Source organism: Gallus gallus, chromosome 5, assembly GCF_016699485.2.
Source record: "Gallus gallus isolate bGalGal1 chromosome 5, bGalGal1.mat.broiler.GRCg7b, whole genome shotgun sequence".
Lineage (NCBI taxonomy): Eukaryota > Metazoa > Chordata > Aves > Galliformes > Phasianidae > Gallus > Gallus gallus.
In genome coordinates, this window is record NC_052536.1 from 660,492 (window position 1) to 679,054 (window position 18,563).

Here is an 18,563-nt window from a genome sequence, read left to right on the forward strand (position 1 = left end):
CTCTTGCATGTTCATGTTAATGGACTTCAGTTTGAAACTATTTTAAAATTGCCTTCTAATTGGTTCTGCTTTGTGGTGTGTGTTACCATTATTGTTTCTCTCTGGCACGTATGTTGCAGTTTTCTTGCTGAAATCTTACAGACAAAAGAAAAGATGTAGCAGATAGCATGGATCAGTCTCGTGAAGAACTTTAAGATGAAATCTGACTTGGTCTTTCTGAGTATCAGGTGGAACTGTTTTTTTTAACACTTTTTGGTTTAAACCCTCATTTCTGACAAGTTTGCTTAGAGGTTTGTTAGCCTCTGTCACTATCAGAACAGACTTTCCATCAGGATTTCTAGCAGATTATCTGCTGAAGTGATATAGAAGGCTTTGTTTGTATCTCTGTCAGGAAGTACACTGATAGGCGAAGTACAATGCCTTTAAATTTTTTGTAATGCTTCCTTCTTGCTTTATAGAAGCAGATGTTACTATGTGTATTCATTCACGTGTCCATGCTTTGCTTGTGGTCAGAGTGAAAAGCAGGCTTGTAAAGTACACCCCAGGCAGCCAGGAGATGATTTCTTTTTTTCCTGAATTTCCTTCTGCCAGCAATTCACTAGAATTGCTCCATGCATTAAAATGATATATCCTCATCTCCCAAGCTGTAAGAACATGGTATGATAACGCTGTTCAGTAGACAAGTTTTAAGTATTTTTCTTACCCAAGAGTGCACAGCAGATATATATATATATATTTTTTTTTTTTTTGAGAAGGTTCATTTGCATGTATGAGAAATGTTCCTGCCTATTTCCTTGTGACTCTTGACCTTTATCAGTGTCTCTCTTTTGATAGAGTTAGCATGTATTCTGATACACCCCAGGGATGCTAATCTTTAGCTTAAAGTTGATTAGAATGTAAAGATTGTGATTAACCTGGTGATGTGAGTCAGAAACCACGCGTAGCTGATTTGACCTGGTCAGAAATCAGCTGGAGGCAATATCAAATGTCTTGACATTCTTGTTTATCATGTCTGCTGCAGTGTGTTGGCTTTCTCTTCAGAGCTGAAGCACACTACTGGAGTTACTTGAATATAGGTTAGAGAGTCTGCAGTTCCCTTGTCAAGAGGAGGAATGAGAAGTCTGCTTTAGGGAAAAGGAGGAGCAGTGCATGGTGAGTTGCTGGAATGAGGTGCATGCAAACAAAAAAAGCTGAATGACTTGACAGGAGATAAGAAAAGGGCCTTTAATGAGCTGTGGTGTTTGAATTGACATCTTCTTTCCACTTCTGTTTGAGTAGAAGTTGCAGATTTGCTTTTTATAAGCAGGCTTAACACATGGGAGCATATTCTATTTTGCTCTGATATTCTGATGGGCAAACTCACATCTGCTAGAAGCATTAAGAGTGCTTCTGCAGTATGCAGATCAGGAACGTTTGTGAGCTGAATCTAAAGGGAGAGGGGAGCTTTCTGGGATGATTTGTCCCTAGGATGTTCTTTGCAGCAGTTGTTTCACAGCTGTAGAGAAGCATTCCTGTATTTTTCAGGAAATCACACAAGATTTCACCAGCATGTGTCACTGTGCATCCGGGCACCACACTCACCACCAGAGCTGCGTAGTTTGTCCCTGCAGGGAAGAAAGGAAAGGCAGAGAGCAGGTAATAAGAGCCAACAGTTTTATGCAAGTTGAGGGCTGCTGAAAATAACATACTTGCATGCTGGAGCAACAGCTGCTTGGGAGTGATGGGAATGTTGGTGCTTTTTGCATCATAATTGAATTTAGATTTGGGTTGTAACAATAATAAGAAGATATTTCAGGTAAATTTAATGTTGACAGCGCAAAAGATTGAATAACATAAAGATGATGAACGGGCAAATCCTCAACACCCTGCCTGGGCTTTGGTCACAAGTCTGTGCTACTATACCTCTATATGGTATAGATGGTCACTATCTGTGCTACTATACCTCTCCTACAGTTAATAATGTAGCTGTAGGCAGTGTAGATCCTTTGGAGCCAGAGAAGGTGTCTGGCAGCCAAAGCTTTTTGGATGAGGGAACAATCCTCTCTTCAGAATGCTTTCAGAGCATTTGCCTAAAGGGATCCCTTACGGAAAGTTTGAACCTTGTTGCTGTCTGATGACTGTGTTAGTTACCCTAGTGTTTTATTAGTGAGTTACACTACTGTTCTATTAGTGTATGAGCATGTTCATAGATTTTTTTTTTTTTCCTAGAGCTTCCAAGGTATTATCTTTTGGAGGGAAAGCAGGGAGAATACTTTTTGAGTGTTGCACCCAGCTGTCAGTTTTGAGTTCCCTCATGGGGTCTCACAACCACAGCAGGGGCTGGAAATCAGAAACTGAGGGTATTCTAGTCTATCTCAATGGCTAAGCAACCAAAATTCTGCCTTAAAAGGCTAAGAATACATTATGGTGTCAAATCTTTGAACTCTTTTCCTAAGGGCTATACTCTCCTGTACCTCTCTTGCACCCTCATTTGAAGAATACAGGAGATACTGAGAGCAATTGCTGGGAGCAGCAGCTTGGGTTGTGTGATGCAAGAGGATGTTCAAAGAGGAAGGAGAAGCTCTCCCACCCACCAAGCTTTGTGTGCTTGCAAAATGTGTAGAAGTGCCTGCAAACACACGGGAAAGTTTTACATTTCTGCTCGTTGGTTAGTTGCAGCAGTATGAACTATAGAAAAGGGCTGTCTGTGCTGTTGCAGCCTCCCACAAGGTGGTGATACTGCTCCACGCCGACATCCTCATTCCTCAGCCACCAGCAAACTTCATACCCAAACAGCAAGTGCAAAAAGATTACTTTCCTCTTGTCGGTTCCTGAGGACAGGCCTGCCATGTCGGTGCACCTGTGCTGGGCAGGTGGCATGCAGCTAAGAGAGAGGCAGAAACATGTGACATCACCCAGAGCTACAGTAGCACAGAATGCATGTTAATGCTGGACTATATATTGGGCTGTATGCAGCGAGCTGTACCTTGGGACTTCCCAGTAATCTATGGCAATAGGATGTGCTGTCCCCTGCTCCTTCCTTTCTTAGGAGGACAAGGGTGTAGCATCATTTGAAACCTTCATGAAAGACTTCTGTGTTTTGTCATCTTCTCCAATGGCAATAGGCTGTTGCTGAACCCCTTTTCTTCCAACAGATCTCCATCTTACAGTTTTGCTTTATGTAAAGCTGAGGACCAGTGCTGAATTGTAGCTGATTCTTTCAAGTTGTTTGTGTCTAATCTTGAGCAACTGAATGACAGTTAGGTAGGTGTGCTGCCACCTGAAGTGAGTTTGAGGAGCCTGTGGAGTTGTTCTGCTCTCGATCTCCTAGGTTAGGCACTAGCAGTAAAAATGGACCCACATATCCCTGGGAATGAGAGAGTGGGACTTGTATTACTAGGGTGCTGCATTGCCTTAGGCAGAATTTTGCCAAGAGGATGCTGTGATTCTGTGAACTTCCCACAATAACTGGGAAATGAGAGTAAGCAGTGGTTGTCAACCTGATTAATGGTAAGCAGCATGGCCAATGCATGTATAATAGCAGTTATAGCCTATTAGATTTGTAGATATTTGAGGAAAAACTCCTTGTGTTGGCAGATACAACTGTAAGAAAACTTCATATGGTAGGAGGCTGATCCTTTCCCTATTGTTTGAGATTGGGGATCAGAAGATCTGCACTTCTCAGCCCAAAGAGCAGTCCCCCAGTGGCTTTTGCACTGGAAAGCAGAGCATAAAGGGTGTTTTCTTAGGTCTGAAATCCTCCTCAACAGCTGCTGGCCACTGTGGGAGATGGGACGCTGTGCTAGATGGATCTACAGTCGAACTTGTCTTTGCTTTTCTTAAGGAGTGCTGGAGATGTTTATCCATTAGACTATATTGAAGCCTGAGCTGTTGCTTGTTGTAATGATGATTATCTAGGAGGGCAATATCTATTCTCAATTTCAAGATGAGTTTTGTATTCCTGATGGAGGGGAAGCCTCTGCATGTATGTTGATTTTAGCAGAGGGACTTGTGCTGCTAAGCCTCTGTATTTTCTAGTATAAAAGTAGCTAAATCCATATAGAAGATTAAACTGAAATGTTGAGTGCCCACAGCTCTGTGTTTCTTTGTATGTGTGTGTGTCAGCAGCTGTAACCTTGCTGTTACCTTAAGGAATGAATAACAAAATGTGGCCTATGGAGTCCAGAGCTGAACATGGGATTATCATTTATTTTTTTTACATCAATTTACTACAATTTGCAACTTTGTGCTCAACATGGTAAGTTACTTTTTAGCCAAGAAGATGCATAAATCACTGAAATTAAATAGTTTTTTTTTTCCTGTACCTAATATATAAATTCAAAGGCTGCAGCAAAAGCTGTGAGACGAAATGTTTCATTTGACCCCAAATAAAAGGTATTTTTTGCTTTTTAATTCCATTCAGGCTGCTTATTGTAGGCCTCAAATTTACTTGTCATCGTTTTAGTGTGGTTGTTTTTTTTGTTTTGTTTTTTTTTTTTTCAGTTGTGTGAGCAAAGCAGAAATGATTCATTTGCCAACTTACATTCTATGCTTCCAAGCTAAACTGCCTGGACAGTCTGTTAAACAAAAAGTGCTTTTTTTTTTTTCTAAAGGTTTTTTTTTTTTTTAAATTAGGTTTCTACCACTTAATTCCCTGCTTGAGAACTGCAGTGAAAAATAAAAGCTTAACATGTTAATTTAGACCCTCACTTAGCCCCGAGTAGAATCTGTTGTTGGAGGCTCTATTACTTTAATATGCTTTTCTCTTGCAGCAGTACTCAGGGACTTGGATCTCTATGCACAGAAGCTTACAGGATCCCATGGAATGGATCAGAGCCACATGTGTAGGGAGATTCAGCACTGTTTCTCCTTGCAGTTTGGGACTGAAGCACAGAAAGAACAGTCTTCTCCAACCTGGTATGCCAGCAAAATCTTGGGCACAATTGCATTCTCTCTGCAGTTGCAGGAGGTGTCCATAAATACAGACGTGGATTTGTCCCAGGGTAGCCACTGCAATATGAGCATGATTATTGGGCCAGTCCCCATTCACCTTAACTCAGAGAAATTCCTGCTTTGTTTGGAGTGTGGGGTCTCTTTCCCCAACTGTCTCGGGAGAGACTAAACCTTACCTCTGGCACTTCAACCAAAAGCACCTAGAGGTGTACTGCAGATATTTGCCCCCAGCAAAAAGGAGGTTGATTGTAGCCCTCTGTGCTGGTACTTCTGGGCTGCTCAGGTGAAGCCCATCTTGTGGGGATGTCCTGGTCAGTGGGCTGAAGTGATAAATGGAGCTATCCCTGCCCTAAGGCTTTGGAAAGGCTTGCAGGAAGGCTTGCCAAAGTTGCCTAGGAAGCACTGGTTCTAAGTGGGTTTAATGATTTTTAAATCAAGCATACTTGTTCTTTGGGATTTCTTCTCCTCTGTTTTACTTGTCCCTTTGGTTGAAGGTTGTATTTCAGTATTTCTAAGCTTGTCTCTATGACTGTGACAGCTAAAAGCCTGTCTGAGAGACAGCAGGTATCTATTATGCTCAGTCTCTTAACTGAGGAAGCATAGGGCAATTGGTGGAACGAGTTTATGAACTGGCTTCAGACATGACTGTAGGAGAGATGAATAAAGCTGAAAAAGTAGTTGTGTAAGGAAGCTCTGAGTGGATAAACAGATGCATAGGCTGAAGGTTTATGTAGTTGCTGGGGTCTTGCTCTGTTTCAGAATGGATGTGGACTTTGAGGCTCAGCTATGTACATCAGTCGTTGCAAAACACCCAGCCTGCACTGAAGGCAAAAAGGCCCAGTACTGAAATGGGAAACTCCAGCTGCTACCAGTGCAGGTAAGTCAAGAGCTGAGGGAGCAGATCCCTGTGTATTTAAGTGGAGTTAGGTTTGGCTGTTACTGGGGCTCCTCTTTCCTGTCTCCCCTTCCTCTGTAGCTGCAAGATCTTACTGTCTCCTGAGCACCTTTTTGAATGCCTCAGAGTTACCTTTAAACCTTGCTACTGACCCTGGCCAGCTGCTTCCCTGGTATGTGAGCCTACAGATACTGTAGCTCTGCTGGTGGCATGAGGGTGCAGGGCACTTGCCTCATCCAGGAGCAAAAAGAGGTATTTCTTGCAGCCAAGTTTCTCTTCAGTCCTCCTTCCATTCCAAACTACTCTACGATTTTTATGGTTAATTTCTACTGCTGTTAAGGCTATGTTTGTGGTTTGGAAATGAAATCTAGCCAAATTCAGCTGCTTGATCTTATTATGATTTTTTTTCCAGTCCTGATCTGTTGCTCTTGTTGCTGCTGAGAGGACAAAACAATTGTTTGGTGTTTCAGTAGAGATCTCCCTCCCTGTTACTGAGGGGCAACAGGGTTCTAATGTATAGCTTGTACTGCTGCTGAAGCCTTTATGGGTATTACCAAGAGATCTGTAAATGCTTATTGGTGTATTGTGTGTCTGAAGGAACTTCAGGTTTGTTAAAGAAGGAGAAAGAAATGCTTCCTTCTGGCAAATGGGAAGTAGGGAAGGATGTAATTGGTGATTTGCAACCTCAAATTGCATTGAGGGTAATTTGAAGCTGGAAAATAGTCTTATTTGGAGCTGTTCCAAAGGGCACTGAATGCAGTCACAGCCTGACCTGAGAGGAGGAATGGGGCAGTGTTGCTATAGCCTAGGAGTAGATATCCTGCAACTGTTGTAAAAGTAAAACCCCTCTAGCTGCCACAATCAATCTTTAAACAGCAGCAAATTCTGTTCCTAGTCTACCTGTAGCTTCAGGTGTGGTCCTGGTGGAGAACAGCAGCCCCTCTGTGGGAGCCGAGGGCTCAGCAGCTTACAGCTGAGCTGCCCAATGCAGTGCAGTACCTTGCCTCAGCTTATCACAGCCCTAAATCTGCTTCCTTGCACAGGGATGATGCTCTGGGTTTACAAGTATTCATGGTAGCAGCTTGAGCCATCCTCTCTCCCAGCTGCCAGGAAGTGCCTGGGACCGTATACTAGTAATTAATGTTCAATTTAATTTCAAGCCTATGAGAGGGAATATACATTTATGGGAGGAATGTTCTGTGTGCCTTGGTGAGGTACTTTCTGCAGTCATTTATCTGAAGTCTACTGGTGATAGTGCCTTATTATCTGACTGCTTTAAATAATGACAGAATATTTTCTAGAGGTACCTTTAGGAGAGAAGCAAAATATTGGTATTTACAGCTGTTCTTAGTGATAGCAGCCCAATAAACTATGCCTTTCCTTAGGTAAATGTTAATTCCCACTGAGGCCAGCAGAGGAGAGCAGTGATCAAGATGCTGTTTTCTGCTTTAAGTTGCTTCAGGGTTATTTCAGAAGCAACAGAGGAAAAGCATCCTCTTTCTTGTCTTAAATCAAATCTTGGGTAACAGTGCTGAAGGTCTTGTCTTACTTCAACTGGAAGGTTGTGGAAGAGCTTGGGGAGAGGTTAGCCTCCTTTCTGCTCCTGATTCTTCCCATCCCATCCCTGTTTTCCATGGCATACTTTGGAGATGTGAGGTATAGCCTACATGTTCATGAGGAGGCTTTTGCTCTTCAGAGTCCAAGTGCCCATGTTGGTGAGCAATTTGTCAGGTCCTGTGATGAGCCACTGGGAGGGTTGCTCTTTGCTTTCTCAGCTTTCTCCCTGTGTAAGCACCCTCTCTCCTCTGAGCTGTCTCCTGGCTCCTTGCAGCAGTGTGCAAACCTCAAATAGTTGGAGGACAGCTGGAACCTGCTATGAAAGCCAAGATGACAAATGTGAGTAGTGTGCAGCACAGGAAGTTTCAAAATAAGCTAAAGCAGGAAGATCTACAGAAGTTGGCATAGCTCTGCTGAATATGCTTTGTCCATCTCTGTTTTCTAGCTTGTAACTGCTAGTGTTACTGTTTGATTGTGTGATATTTTTAAGTGTTGCATGAGTTATTTTCTTGCTCTTAGGATGATGTTTTATTTAGGAGAGAAATTGCCTTGAAATACAAACCCATTAGGAACTGCTGTTCACAGCTTCCCAGCTGGATGATGCATCCACTGAGTTGCCTTAGAGGTGGCTGGGTTTTGTCTGTGGGCATTTGTCACATTAAGCTAAACCCGTAACAGGTGTACTGTCATCTCCAGTGATGTGGCCCTTGGGAAAGGAGGCCAATGGGTACCACCATCTCCTAAGACTTTGCTTCCATTCTCTTCCTGTGTGAGTTCATCCCTGTGTTGTGTTCTCTCAGGAGAACTTGAGGCTAAAAGATGGTCCCCAGAATGAGAGGCACACAGGGAGAGCACTCCCCCGGAGCAGCAGGATTAACCATAAAGACCAGGCAGCTTCCAGACATTTCCTGAGCTGTCTGGCTGCAGAGAGCAAGGACCCAGCTTCCACAGGGAAAGATTTGATTGCTGAGTGAAGTGCAGGGTGGGACGAGTCTGGCACGTGAGCTTATGTTGATGGCACCACTTCATGGACCAGAATTGCTGCTTCCTCACCTTTGGGCTCCTTAAGAGCTTGGAGTCACCCTTTGCACAGGTATTTGGGCACAACTCACAGAAGTCTGGTGGTTTGGCCAGCTTGCAATGTCAAATTGTAACTGAGGGATTGTAAATGCTGTCCGGTGCTTTGGTTGTGTGAAATGTGGACCTGTTGGTAACAGGGGCTGGGAATGGAGGAAGAGGAAGCATTTTTAAGGCAGAGTGAAAGGCCAGCAGCAGCCCCCCTACTGAGTACAATTCAGAGGACAATCTTAGATTCCTCTGATTGTTCTCTAATTCCTAGTTCTATTTGAAAGAACAGCATCTTTGCAAGCATGGGGCTTCCTCACTAGATCTTCAGACACCACTAGCACTTCTGTTTCTGAAGAGCCATACTCAGGCTCATAGGGAATTTAAACTGATGCCACTTGCCTTATCTTGGCAGAGACAACCAGCTAGGGGCACAGCAGGTCTGCCCAAGAAGATCTAGTATAAGAGAACAGGTACTCTGAAAACTAAGTGGGAAGAAGGGGTCTGGATTGCAAAGGATTTTTGAAGCAGATGAATCCCTCAGTAGCCACTGTCTGTTTGGGCTGTAGCTACCGGGTGATGTTCCTAGAAGTCTGTCCTGGTTTTGGTTGTGAGAGAACCTTCCATATCAAAGGAGCTACTTGGGGTCTGACCTTCTGCCAAAAGTCAGCTTTGCAACTAAAACCAAGGACAGATGCAGAAAAATCATTGTACATTAGATGCAGATGTATAGCTGAACTGTTTCAAGAAGCTGGCTTCATGTTCTTCTGCAGAAAATACATGCTGGTGCCTCAGGGCTATCTGATAGCACTATATTGCCTTGGAGATGGATGTGTGTGTGTATATATGTATATGCCAACTAACTATGAATCTCAGGAGAATATCTCAGCTAAAGGAATCAGCAAAAAAACTCTGATACCAACGGACTGGTAAATGCAGAATTTGGACAGGTAGTCCCTCCTGTATTTCACCTGAGCTGGCTGCAAGGACTGACCAGCCAGGGTCAGTGCTATCTCTGCAGCGTAGACATGTCTGAACCTTTCCAACTGTAAGACTGCAGTGGTGCCTTCAAGTACCTGCTAATTCTTTTCCTAAGAAGTAAGGCGCATGCTTGCCTTGATACACAACAAGCTGTGGCAGGCTGAACCTCATCCTGCCACCTAGGTGAGCTAATATCCTGTACAGAGGTTATCATCTGCCAGTGAATGTCCAGGGGCGACTGCACAGGCTTCTCTATACAGCATTTTGTCTGTGCACTTCCACAGCCCCAGATTCTGGGGATACTCCAGCTGTTCACCTTGGCTAAAACAACAGCCCTCAGTTTGCTGTTCTGACAATACTACCAGTGGGTCCAACTGAGCTTACTGATCAGTCACTCTCTTGGCATGGTTTTTCTTGTGTTATTCAAACAGGACATAGCTTGTATGTAAATACTGTAGTCTTAGTGTTGTTAAGTCTAGAAGTTCAGGCTCACTCATGAGGAAATAGTTAAATATTGCCTGCTCAGAAACAGGAACATCTTGTCTGCTCTTGATGGAACAGGACCCACATAAGCTAAGAAGATATTTAATTAGTCTTAACAAAGTACGCCATGAAATGTAATCAGATGCATCCCTACTTAATGGAGAGCCCTGTAACTGGAAAGTGATGCGTTTAGGATTAGGTCATTCCTCAGAGAAGACTGCCCCATAGCTCTTATTCTTTCACAAGAAACAGAAGCTTATGGACAAAGAGGAAGGGAGGAATGATAACAGGGCTTTTCTTGTTTGTTTTAAGTCAATTTGGTGGTAGGGTTGGCAGCAGTTCCAAGGCTGCTAGAAAGAAATGCAGTAACTTCCCCTAAAAACAACACACAAAGCTATAACCAACAATCCTGAGCTGTGTCCAGATGTTCATTCTGTCAGCTGGGATTAAACAGTTATGAAGTTAACAAGTAACTGCTTGACTTGGTTACCTAATTTCGAAATAGTGTAACTCATGCTGGTGTTGTAACAGCACTACCACTTCAGCTTCAACACAGCAGTGAATTCTACCACTCAGTAAGTTGCAGCTGCTACTACCTTGGCTGCAAAGAAGGGGCAAGGAAGGACTGGAGCCCACTGCTTTGTGGTTCCTGTACCATACATAGCTTCTGCAAACTGCTGTTTTTTACAAGTCACAGTAAGACAGGATGAAAGACAGCTGTTTTCTTATCATAGGAGGAGTGTAGACCGACACTTCAGAGTTTAATATAAACCACAATATTATGTCCTAGTAGAAACCAAACTGTTATGTCAGCCAACTCACTCAATTCCCCCGCAGTGAGGAAGTAAACACATTACAAGGAAAGGATGTGTTAATTTGCATGTATTAACAAAGTGCCACAAAAACAATGAAGTTTTGTCCCTTTGCAAATTGTTTTTTTTAAAAAAGCATGATACAGAAATCTATGCATACACAGCATAAGACTTTTACAGGTAAGACATTTGTACATCCGTTTAATTTCAGGTGATCCACTCATTCAGCCTTGAGCAGTCAGGAGAACTCTGCCTCTTTTACTTCCCATTCTCAGTGCCGAACATTCGCTCCTAGAAAGAGAGAAGTGAACAAAGCATTGGCAGTTTAGGAACTGAATTTTGCTTCAGTAATGCAAGTGATATCACTGCTGAGTAGCTGTCAGTCTATGAGCGCCTTGAACTAATGATTAGTGTATATGTTTTTTTTTCCCCCAAAAAGCCATAAAATTCAGTTAATCCCCTCTAGAAGACTTGCCCTATACCAGTAGAAAACTTTTACAGGGCTTGGCTGTGCTCAGCCTCTGTTCTTGGAGCCTCCTACAAGGAATACAAGTGTGCCTTATTTCCAGTTTTTTGGTTATTATTGGTGCGTCTCAAATCACTGCTGACAGTTAACAAGTCTAGAACTAGACTTTTCACTTTGAGGCTTTTCATTTAAGATAGGAGTGCTATCTTGATTAGCTGTGAGTCTAAACACTGCCTTGGGCCTCAAAAACCAAATGTCTGTCTATACATGGCATGAATTCCTTCATGAAATGCACTGGAGTTGATCAAGTTCATTCCATTCAGGTGGCCAGTTTGCAGGCTGCCTGTCCTATATAACAAGCACCACCTGTACAAAACCTGACCCAACTTGTTGACAGATTCCTAATCCTTTGCTGTACTGTAAGCAATTGAGGGTTAGCTGCAGTTTTTAAAGGAGTGTGCAAGGTGGAAAGAGGCAGCACGATACAGCATCTACCTTTAACATCCTCTCCAATTTTATTGCATCTGCAGCAAACTTTCTGATCCCATCAGACAGCTTCTCCACAGCCATTTGGTCTTCGTTGTGGTGCCAGCGGAATGCCTTCTCATCCAGGTGGATCTTCTCGAGGTCACAGGCCTGAGCTGCACCAGGGCAATTGAAAAAATAAACGAAACTCTTCAGATTGTCATCAGGTACCCTGGGCTTCTTAAAAACTGTCTCAAGCTTCTGGCCATCTCCAAATGAAAAGCTGAGAAGTTTCTAACACCATTTTCAGCATGACTTGCTCTGTGAGCACACTATAGGATGCAAGAATCAAAATGCTCCTCATCTGCGTTCATAAGAAGGTTATCTAGATCATCAGTTTCCTTCAAAATACAGTGTTCACAGGTGTGCTGTTATCTTGTATCTGTTTCTAATTGGTCTGGTGCTTTCAGGAATACTACCAAGAATACTGCAGTGAGATATTCTAAGCAAAGAGGCTGAACAATTAGGCCTTTGATCCTGTGGCAAGTACCTAACAAAAGCTCAATTGATATACGCCTACAAGCCAGCTACCACCCTCTGAGCACCAACTACAGCTGTACACAAATCCCAACATCTGAACTGAGAAGCAGCATTTTAATAAGGCTACAGAAGCACAAGAATAATGCCATGAGAACATACACTCAAAACTACTGAGGCAGAGTATCACTAGATCAAATAAGTCTTGCGTGTGACTTCATCTCTAATGTTTCTGGAGGGAAAACATCTTTTGGCATGCCCAGAGCTAACAGCAGTATTAGCATAATGATTAAACTCTGCTTGGATTTCTGCTAACCATCAGTAAGATTTCACACCAAGTACATGAAGCATGAAGTTCCTCCTCCCTACCCGTCTTCAGGGAAAGAGACTGAGTATTTAAGCATGCCCAAAGCCCAGTTCCAATTAATGTACTCAGTGGGAACTGAGACCCTAAGGAACTAACCATGTATAAGCAGTTGTAGTGGTACAGCTGTAACATGACCATTTCCTTCAGAGAAGGGTCAAGTTTTAGCCTTAAAGCAGAATGGAAGCACCATGGAACTGGATGGAACCACATACTCTTCACGTTCAAGAAGAAAGGGAGTCTGAGCAAATCTGTATTACAGAGAACTGGACTTACCCTCCTTAACGCTGAGCGTGGGAGTTAGCTTGACGTGCTCTTTGCTGAGCTCTGCCAAGAGCTTGGGTGAAATAGTGAGATAGTCACAGCCTGTAAGAGCTTTGATTTCTCCTGTATTTCGAAATGAAGCACCCATCACAATGGTTTTGTAGCCAAACTTTTTGTAGTAATTATAGATCTTAGTGACGCTCTTCACTCCTAGAGAAGAGAAATCGGGGACTTTCAGAATGCTTCAACTGAATTATAAGTGGTTATTTAGAACATTCTAAAAAAAAAAAAAACCATTTGCTTCACAAGGGGATTTTTAAAGTTAATTAAAATTTGAACATATAGCTATTGCATTCAAAAACAAGAAAAGCTAACCTGGATCTTCTGAAGGCTCGTAGGTTTTCTTATCTCCGTTAGCAACATGCCAATCCAGGATGCGTCCTACAAATGGGGAGATCAGAGTAACCCCAGCTTCAGCACAGGCGACTGCCTGAGCAAAGGAGAACAGCAAGGTCATGTTGCAATGAATCCCGTACTCTGCTTCCAGAACCCTGCAGACATAGGCTGGCTTAAAATGGCAGTTTGCTCACCTACTGTACGCTCTAGCAGTAAGTTAATAGGTTAAGCTACTCGTTTCTTGACTTACATTAGAGATGTGGTACAGTTTACAAGCTTTACAGTTCAAAGGTAGCAGAACAAAGTTTTGCAGTGCCAGGCTCCCAACGATCTACTTAGTGTTTTTCATTGAACCAAGTACAGATGGCTTAATGGGACACTCCAGGAAACTTCTTATGAATGGCCTGGCCCCCGTATGAACAAACTTTTCCTAATGAACAGAAAGCTCCAGGATGCCACCGTGCTTACTGCAGACCTAGCAACAGACTTCCTGGTGCTGTGCTTTCAAAACAGTTCTTTATTTTAAGTGTAGAACGTGTTTGTCAAGTGCCTGTGAATAGCCAGAAGCACGCCATGAATCAGCACAGCAGGTACAGAAGTACTTACTTGCCAGCCTGGATTCCTTCCCATGTTGAAGAAAGCTTTATGAGAATCCGATCTTTACCAATTCCTACTTCCTTATAAAGGTCAATCAGACGCCTGGCCCTCTGAATCATTCCTTCTTTATCAAAAGACAACCTTTGGAACAAGAACAGGGCTTCTTCAAAGTCGTGCGGGAACAGTACGAGTACGACAGAGATCAGATCTGTGGTATTTGTTCTCATCAAGTTTTGTCACCAAAGTTAAAACAAGCACACGAACTGCAGTTCATTCCCTTAAATATTAACAATACAAACCCCTGCTAGCCTTGTAACGCTCAGCTGTCCAGACAAGAACGGATTTCAACTCTATCGTGTCTCTCTTTGTATGTACCAAGACCTAGGGTAAGCCAGAGGAAAAGGAGCCAACCTTGCATCTACTTCTGTGGACACACGGCCAGGTATCCTCTTCAGTATTTCAGCTCCAAACAATACAAAGAGTTTGTCACAGGCATTTTGGATTTGCTCATCTTCTGACCTAAAAACCATGGGAGGGGGGGAAAAAAGTGCATTCAAGCCTTGCCATTGATTTAAAGATCAAATTTCACAGCCCATTTAGCATTAAATTCCTGTGCTCAAATACGCCTGGAGCAGAGCAGAAGCGGTGATGTTCTGCCTTTGGAGATGGGTATACAGGCAGACGAGTGGAAAACCCACTGCGTTGCTAAGAGTACAAGACACAGTTTGCATGAGTAAAGTGTCTGAAATACACACCTACTGAGGAGCAGATAAGGAACCAACCAACAACTCAACTCTTGACTTACCCCCCCAGTTTCTTCCCATATGCAACCGCATCATCCACAAGTTTCTGGTATGCAGGCATCTGAGCGGCGGCCAGGATCAGAGATGGGTTCGTGGTGGCATCCAGGGGTTTGTACTCATCGATTGCTAGGGAAATCAAGACGGCTTGTTGGAAACGATCAGCTGGCCTGAATGATTCCGAGCATTTTGCTCAGGTGTGTAAAAGCAGAAACCCTCTTCCATGATCAGGTTTGCCAGCATAGCTGGATTCCAGGAACGGCAGGGGGAAGGAAAGACAAGAGGATCCCTCTTCCCCTCTGTGGCCAGGCATTTGGATTTGTTTGCCCCCAGAACAAAAGCAAAACCCATCTCTTAGAAAAGCTGTTAGAGCCTCATTGCACTCGAGGACTCGGAGTCGCTGAAGACAACTTCTTGGTACCGGCTTCCTTCCTCCCAAACACCCAATGGGCCATCTGAGCGCTGCGCTCACCTTCAGCCCGCACCGCACCTATTCCAGGTGACACAGCTGTGTACAAAGCAGGCTGTGGCCGCGCACTGTCAGGCCCCGATCAGAGCCGAGCTGCCTGGCACGCAGGGCTGACTCAGCACCGGGGGGCCTCTGCAAGCCCTGCAGCGGCTCCTGCCTGCCGGCTCTCTCGTTAGCACAGCCGAACGTCCAAAACAACGAACTAGTTATTGCCAGCTCTTCTTCCCCAGCGTTCCTCCGGGGCTGGGAACGCGGGCTATCAGCGTTTGACTCGGCTTTCGTAGCGGTAGAAGGAAGCAGCGTGTTTTTCCATAGCTTCCCCCCTGCGCAACGACTGCGATCCCACAGCCGCTCCATCCCATGCAGACAGGAAGCACTTTAACTCACGATTCAGCAACTCGCGATAAAGCAGCGCGCTGATAAAAGCGCACTGCGAAACAGATACGCAGCTTTAGAGAGCTATTCCAGCGCACGGCACGGAGATACCAGCAGGGATACGGCCACGGACGCGGTTACAAAACAACCCCAGCAACTGCGTTAGCCACAAAGGCACCCTCCCCTCCCCACCCCCTCACCGTTGAAATCCCCGGTGTCGGCCACCACCGTGGTGTGGTGCTTCAGCTGCTCCAGCGCCGACTCCATCTTCTGCCTCTTCACGGGGGACACCGACATAACTCCGCAGGACGCGGGGGGGGCTGCGGCCGCCTTAAAGGAACGCTGCGTGCCCGGAGGGGATCCTGCCCGCCCGCCTGCCTGCCTGCGCGCGCACCCGCCGCTCGCTCCCGACACCCTCGGCCGGGGGGAGGGCGCGCCGCCCGCTCCGTCCAATCCCGTCTCCGGTGGGTGTTGCTGCGAGCCAATCGGCGGCGCGGGGACAAGTCAGGCAGGGGGCGCCGCGGGGAGGCGAGCGGAGGAAGGAAGCTCGTCATTGGGTGGTTTGGCGACTCGGGAAGGGCGGGGATTGGTCACCTTGGCGACGTGGGATGCAGCCTGGTGCCATCCCGGTGGCGATGTCGTTGATGGAGGTGTTGACGATCCCAGCAGGGACCCCCGGGTGCTGTCACTGGCCTCCATCCGGACACTGAGCTGCGTGTCCCAGACCCACAGCCACAAGCCGTTAGGAAAAGACAGCTCTTAGCAACGCTTCAAGTCCCGTTGCTTGCCTTGCTACCCAAAAGCAAGAGACAGAGATGAAGTTCTATGTATAACTTAACTATTTTAATAAATCTTATACAATGCATGGTTATATTATTTTCTCCTTCGTTCAATTACATCAATGTACAGTGCATTATAGCATTATCTGCAGGCAGTACAAATAGAGCAGATGCACAGCTCAGTCACGTGGAGTTTTAAAAGTGACCCCCAACGAGGCTTACAGACACTTTTGTTGTAAGAAAAGCTTCCATTCCAACCCCAAGTCGCTGTAATTCTGCTGACTCTGTGCAGCCTCACACACAAACACAAGGATGGCGCTGTGTTTCCAAGCTCACCGCTCGTTTTCATTCTAATTGTAGGGTTGATTCAGCCTCCTGTGCTTGCACCACCAATGGCTCACCAGCGTTCACTCCCGCTCCTCATCTCCACCCAAATCCAGAGCCCGAGCTTCTCAGCACTGAAGAAGTGTCCTCTTCACCTCTCCCTGGCAAGGTGAGCACCCTTTTGCAAATCCCAGCCTTTTCATAAGCCTTGAAGCTCCCTGCCTGCACCCCAGCTCTGCTGATGCTAACAGCGTCCAATTCAAAGACAAGCAAAACAAACTGGGAACAAATCGGTGTTCTCAGACTGAGACATCTGTCCCCCAGCCACCTGCACGGCTTTTCTTTCCATTGAATGAGCAATCACAGGCCCAAATCATGCCGAGACAGTCACCTTCCAGGGGGTGGTTGTGCTCTGTGAAGGAAGTGGGACCATTCACAGCACCTAAAGGAGAGCACGTGGACACGGCTCTGTGCCATCTGGGCCTGAACCCATCCAACCAGTTAGTGTGAGTGAGAAAGGCAAAGCATTCCCCCTCTTATATTTGTTTGAGTGCATTCTTTGCAAGATTGTCTGTCAGTAAAATACAGATATAAATACAGTGAGTCCACCTTGCTGTGGGCAGGAAATCTACCATACGCTCGCTTGAGCTTGAGCAAATTACTGATGCACAATCATTTGATTATACCTCTAGGAAAAGGGATTTTTTTCCCTCGTCCCTATTTGTGGATTGTAAGAGTGAGGGAACATTTCACTAGAAAGATGCACAAATATGCACATAACGTTAATGAGAGAAAGAAGAACTGAAGAACAGCAGCATCTACTAAATCAGAATTCTTTTTGCTTTTTCTTTTTCCGTGTGGCTACTGATTTGGTATGAAAACAGCCATTCCTTATTGAGGAAACATCTCAGATTACTCTTTGCAATGAAAACGTGAAGGTGAGGGTGAGTGGTGCCCACCCTGGGAATGGCTTTGGGTGTGAGCAAACAGCAGGGGCTTATCTTCTCCTTGTTTGAGGCCTGGCTTTGGCAGCACTGCAGCTTTCTGGCCCAGGATCAGCGCCAAGGTGAAGGGCTGAGAGCCCCAGCCTCTGGGTAGGCAGGGATGATCAGGCTGAGCTCACCTATTTGCAGATTCAAATCGCTTCAAAGCCCATTTCCACTGTTGGAAGGCAGCACTCACGGGCACGGGTATTTAAGGAAGCATCCCAGTCTTAGGGAAGGCGTGTTGCAATTCTAACCTGGTCCAACGAGAGGGCACGTGAGGACAGAAAGGGCAGTGATCTGACACCGAGCCTTTGCTGTGGGCTGCAGGGGATATCTGCCACCAAGAAGGACAGGAAGGGTGGGGGAAAGGAGCTATTTCTGTGGTCCAGACTCCTCTAAGCATTCAGGCTGGCTTGTTCTGTGCTGGGTGCCATGCCCTCTGCTCCCAAGGGGACTGGGAGCACAGACAGCCCTGCTTTAAAAGCTCTGTATTGTATTGTTTTGTTTTGTTTTCTTGAACCCAGCCATTGTCATACATTCATACCTCGTCTGTTCTGATCACATGCACATACAATTTCAGTATAAAATATATAGATATAGATATATATATATATATATATATAAAAAACTTCATGCAATATTAAAACACCTTTCCCAACGGGATATGGTCTTAGTGTCTATCCTTATCAACAGTGTTTGAGGAATTGTCCCTTTGATGGCAATTACACTGCTAAATGTGGAGCACTGCTGTCTCTTGTCTAGACTGGGGGTCATTGCTTTAATTCCCTTTTTCTGCACTACTACGACTAAGAGCTGAAAGAAAGCAGATAGATTTTAATTAGCAGAATCAATCCTCTCCTGGCGACGCTTCATGATTTCTTGGAGCTCTGTCTCCCCTCTGTTTTTCTAGAATGGAAACAAAAAAAATAATAATAAAAAAAAGGAAGTTTGAATGTTATCCTCAAGCTGTGGTTTAGTATTATAATATCTAACTAATTCCAGAAGAGCAAGTATCA

General features: G+C 44.8%; 2 protein-coding genes across 2 annotated transcripts in view; both read right to left on the reverse strand.

The window, feature by feature from the left end:
• Nucleotides 1-10,780: 10,780 nt before the first annotated feature.
• On the reverse strand, nucleotides 10,781-15,844 carry TALDO1 (transaldolase 1). The gene is made up of 8 exons (NM_001031177.2): nucleotides 15,659-15,844; nucleotides 14,620-14,743; nucleotides 14,226-14,333; nucleotides 13,824-13,955; nucleotides 13,197-13,372; nucleotides 12,834-13,031; nucleotides 11,687-11,832; nucleotides 10,781-11,016 (listed from the first exon to the last, which is right to left on the reverse strand). Exons 1-8 carry the CDS (start codon nucleotides 15,753-15,755, stop codon nucleotides 10,984-10,986), a joined length of 1,014 nt encoding a protein of 337 aa, NP_001026348.2. The 5' UTR covers nucleotides 15,756-15,844; the 3' UTR covers nucleotides 10,781-10,983.
• A 435-nt stretch (nucleotides 15,845-16,279) lies between these two features.
• Nucleotides 16,280-18,563, reverse strand: part of EPS8L2 (EPS8 like 2) — a 40,524-nt gene continuing 38,240 nt past the window's right edge. The window contains exon 21 of the mRNA XM_015286284.4: nucleotides 16,280-18,453. Within this exon, the coding sequence (XP_015141770.1) occupies nucleotides 18,382-18,453 (72 nt within the window). The 3' untranslated portion in view covers nucleotides 16,280-18,381. The remainder of the gene's footprint in view (nucleotides 18,454-18,563) is intronic.

Bases quoted from the DNA above. Each gene is read 5' to 3' on its own strand.
- TALDO1 (NM_001031177.2), bottom strand. From the start codon at position 15,755: ATGTCGGTGTCCCCCGTGAAGAGGCAGAAGATGGAGTCGGCGCTGGAG. The intron at 14,334-14,619 runs GTAAGTCAAGAG...CATGGTTTTTAG, and splicing joins TATGGGAAGAAACTGGGGGG to GTCAGAAGATGAGCAAATCC. The intron at 13,956-14,225 runs GTTGGCTCCTTT...CTTGTTCCAAAG, and splicing joins TCCACAGAAGTAGATGCAAG to GTTGTCTTTTGATAAAGAAG.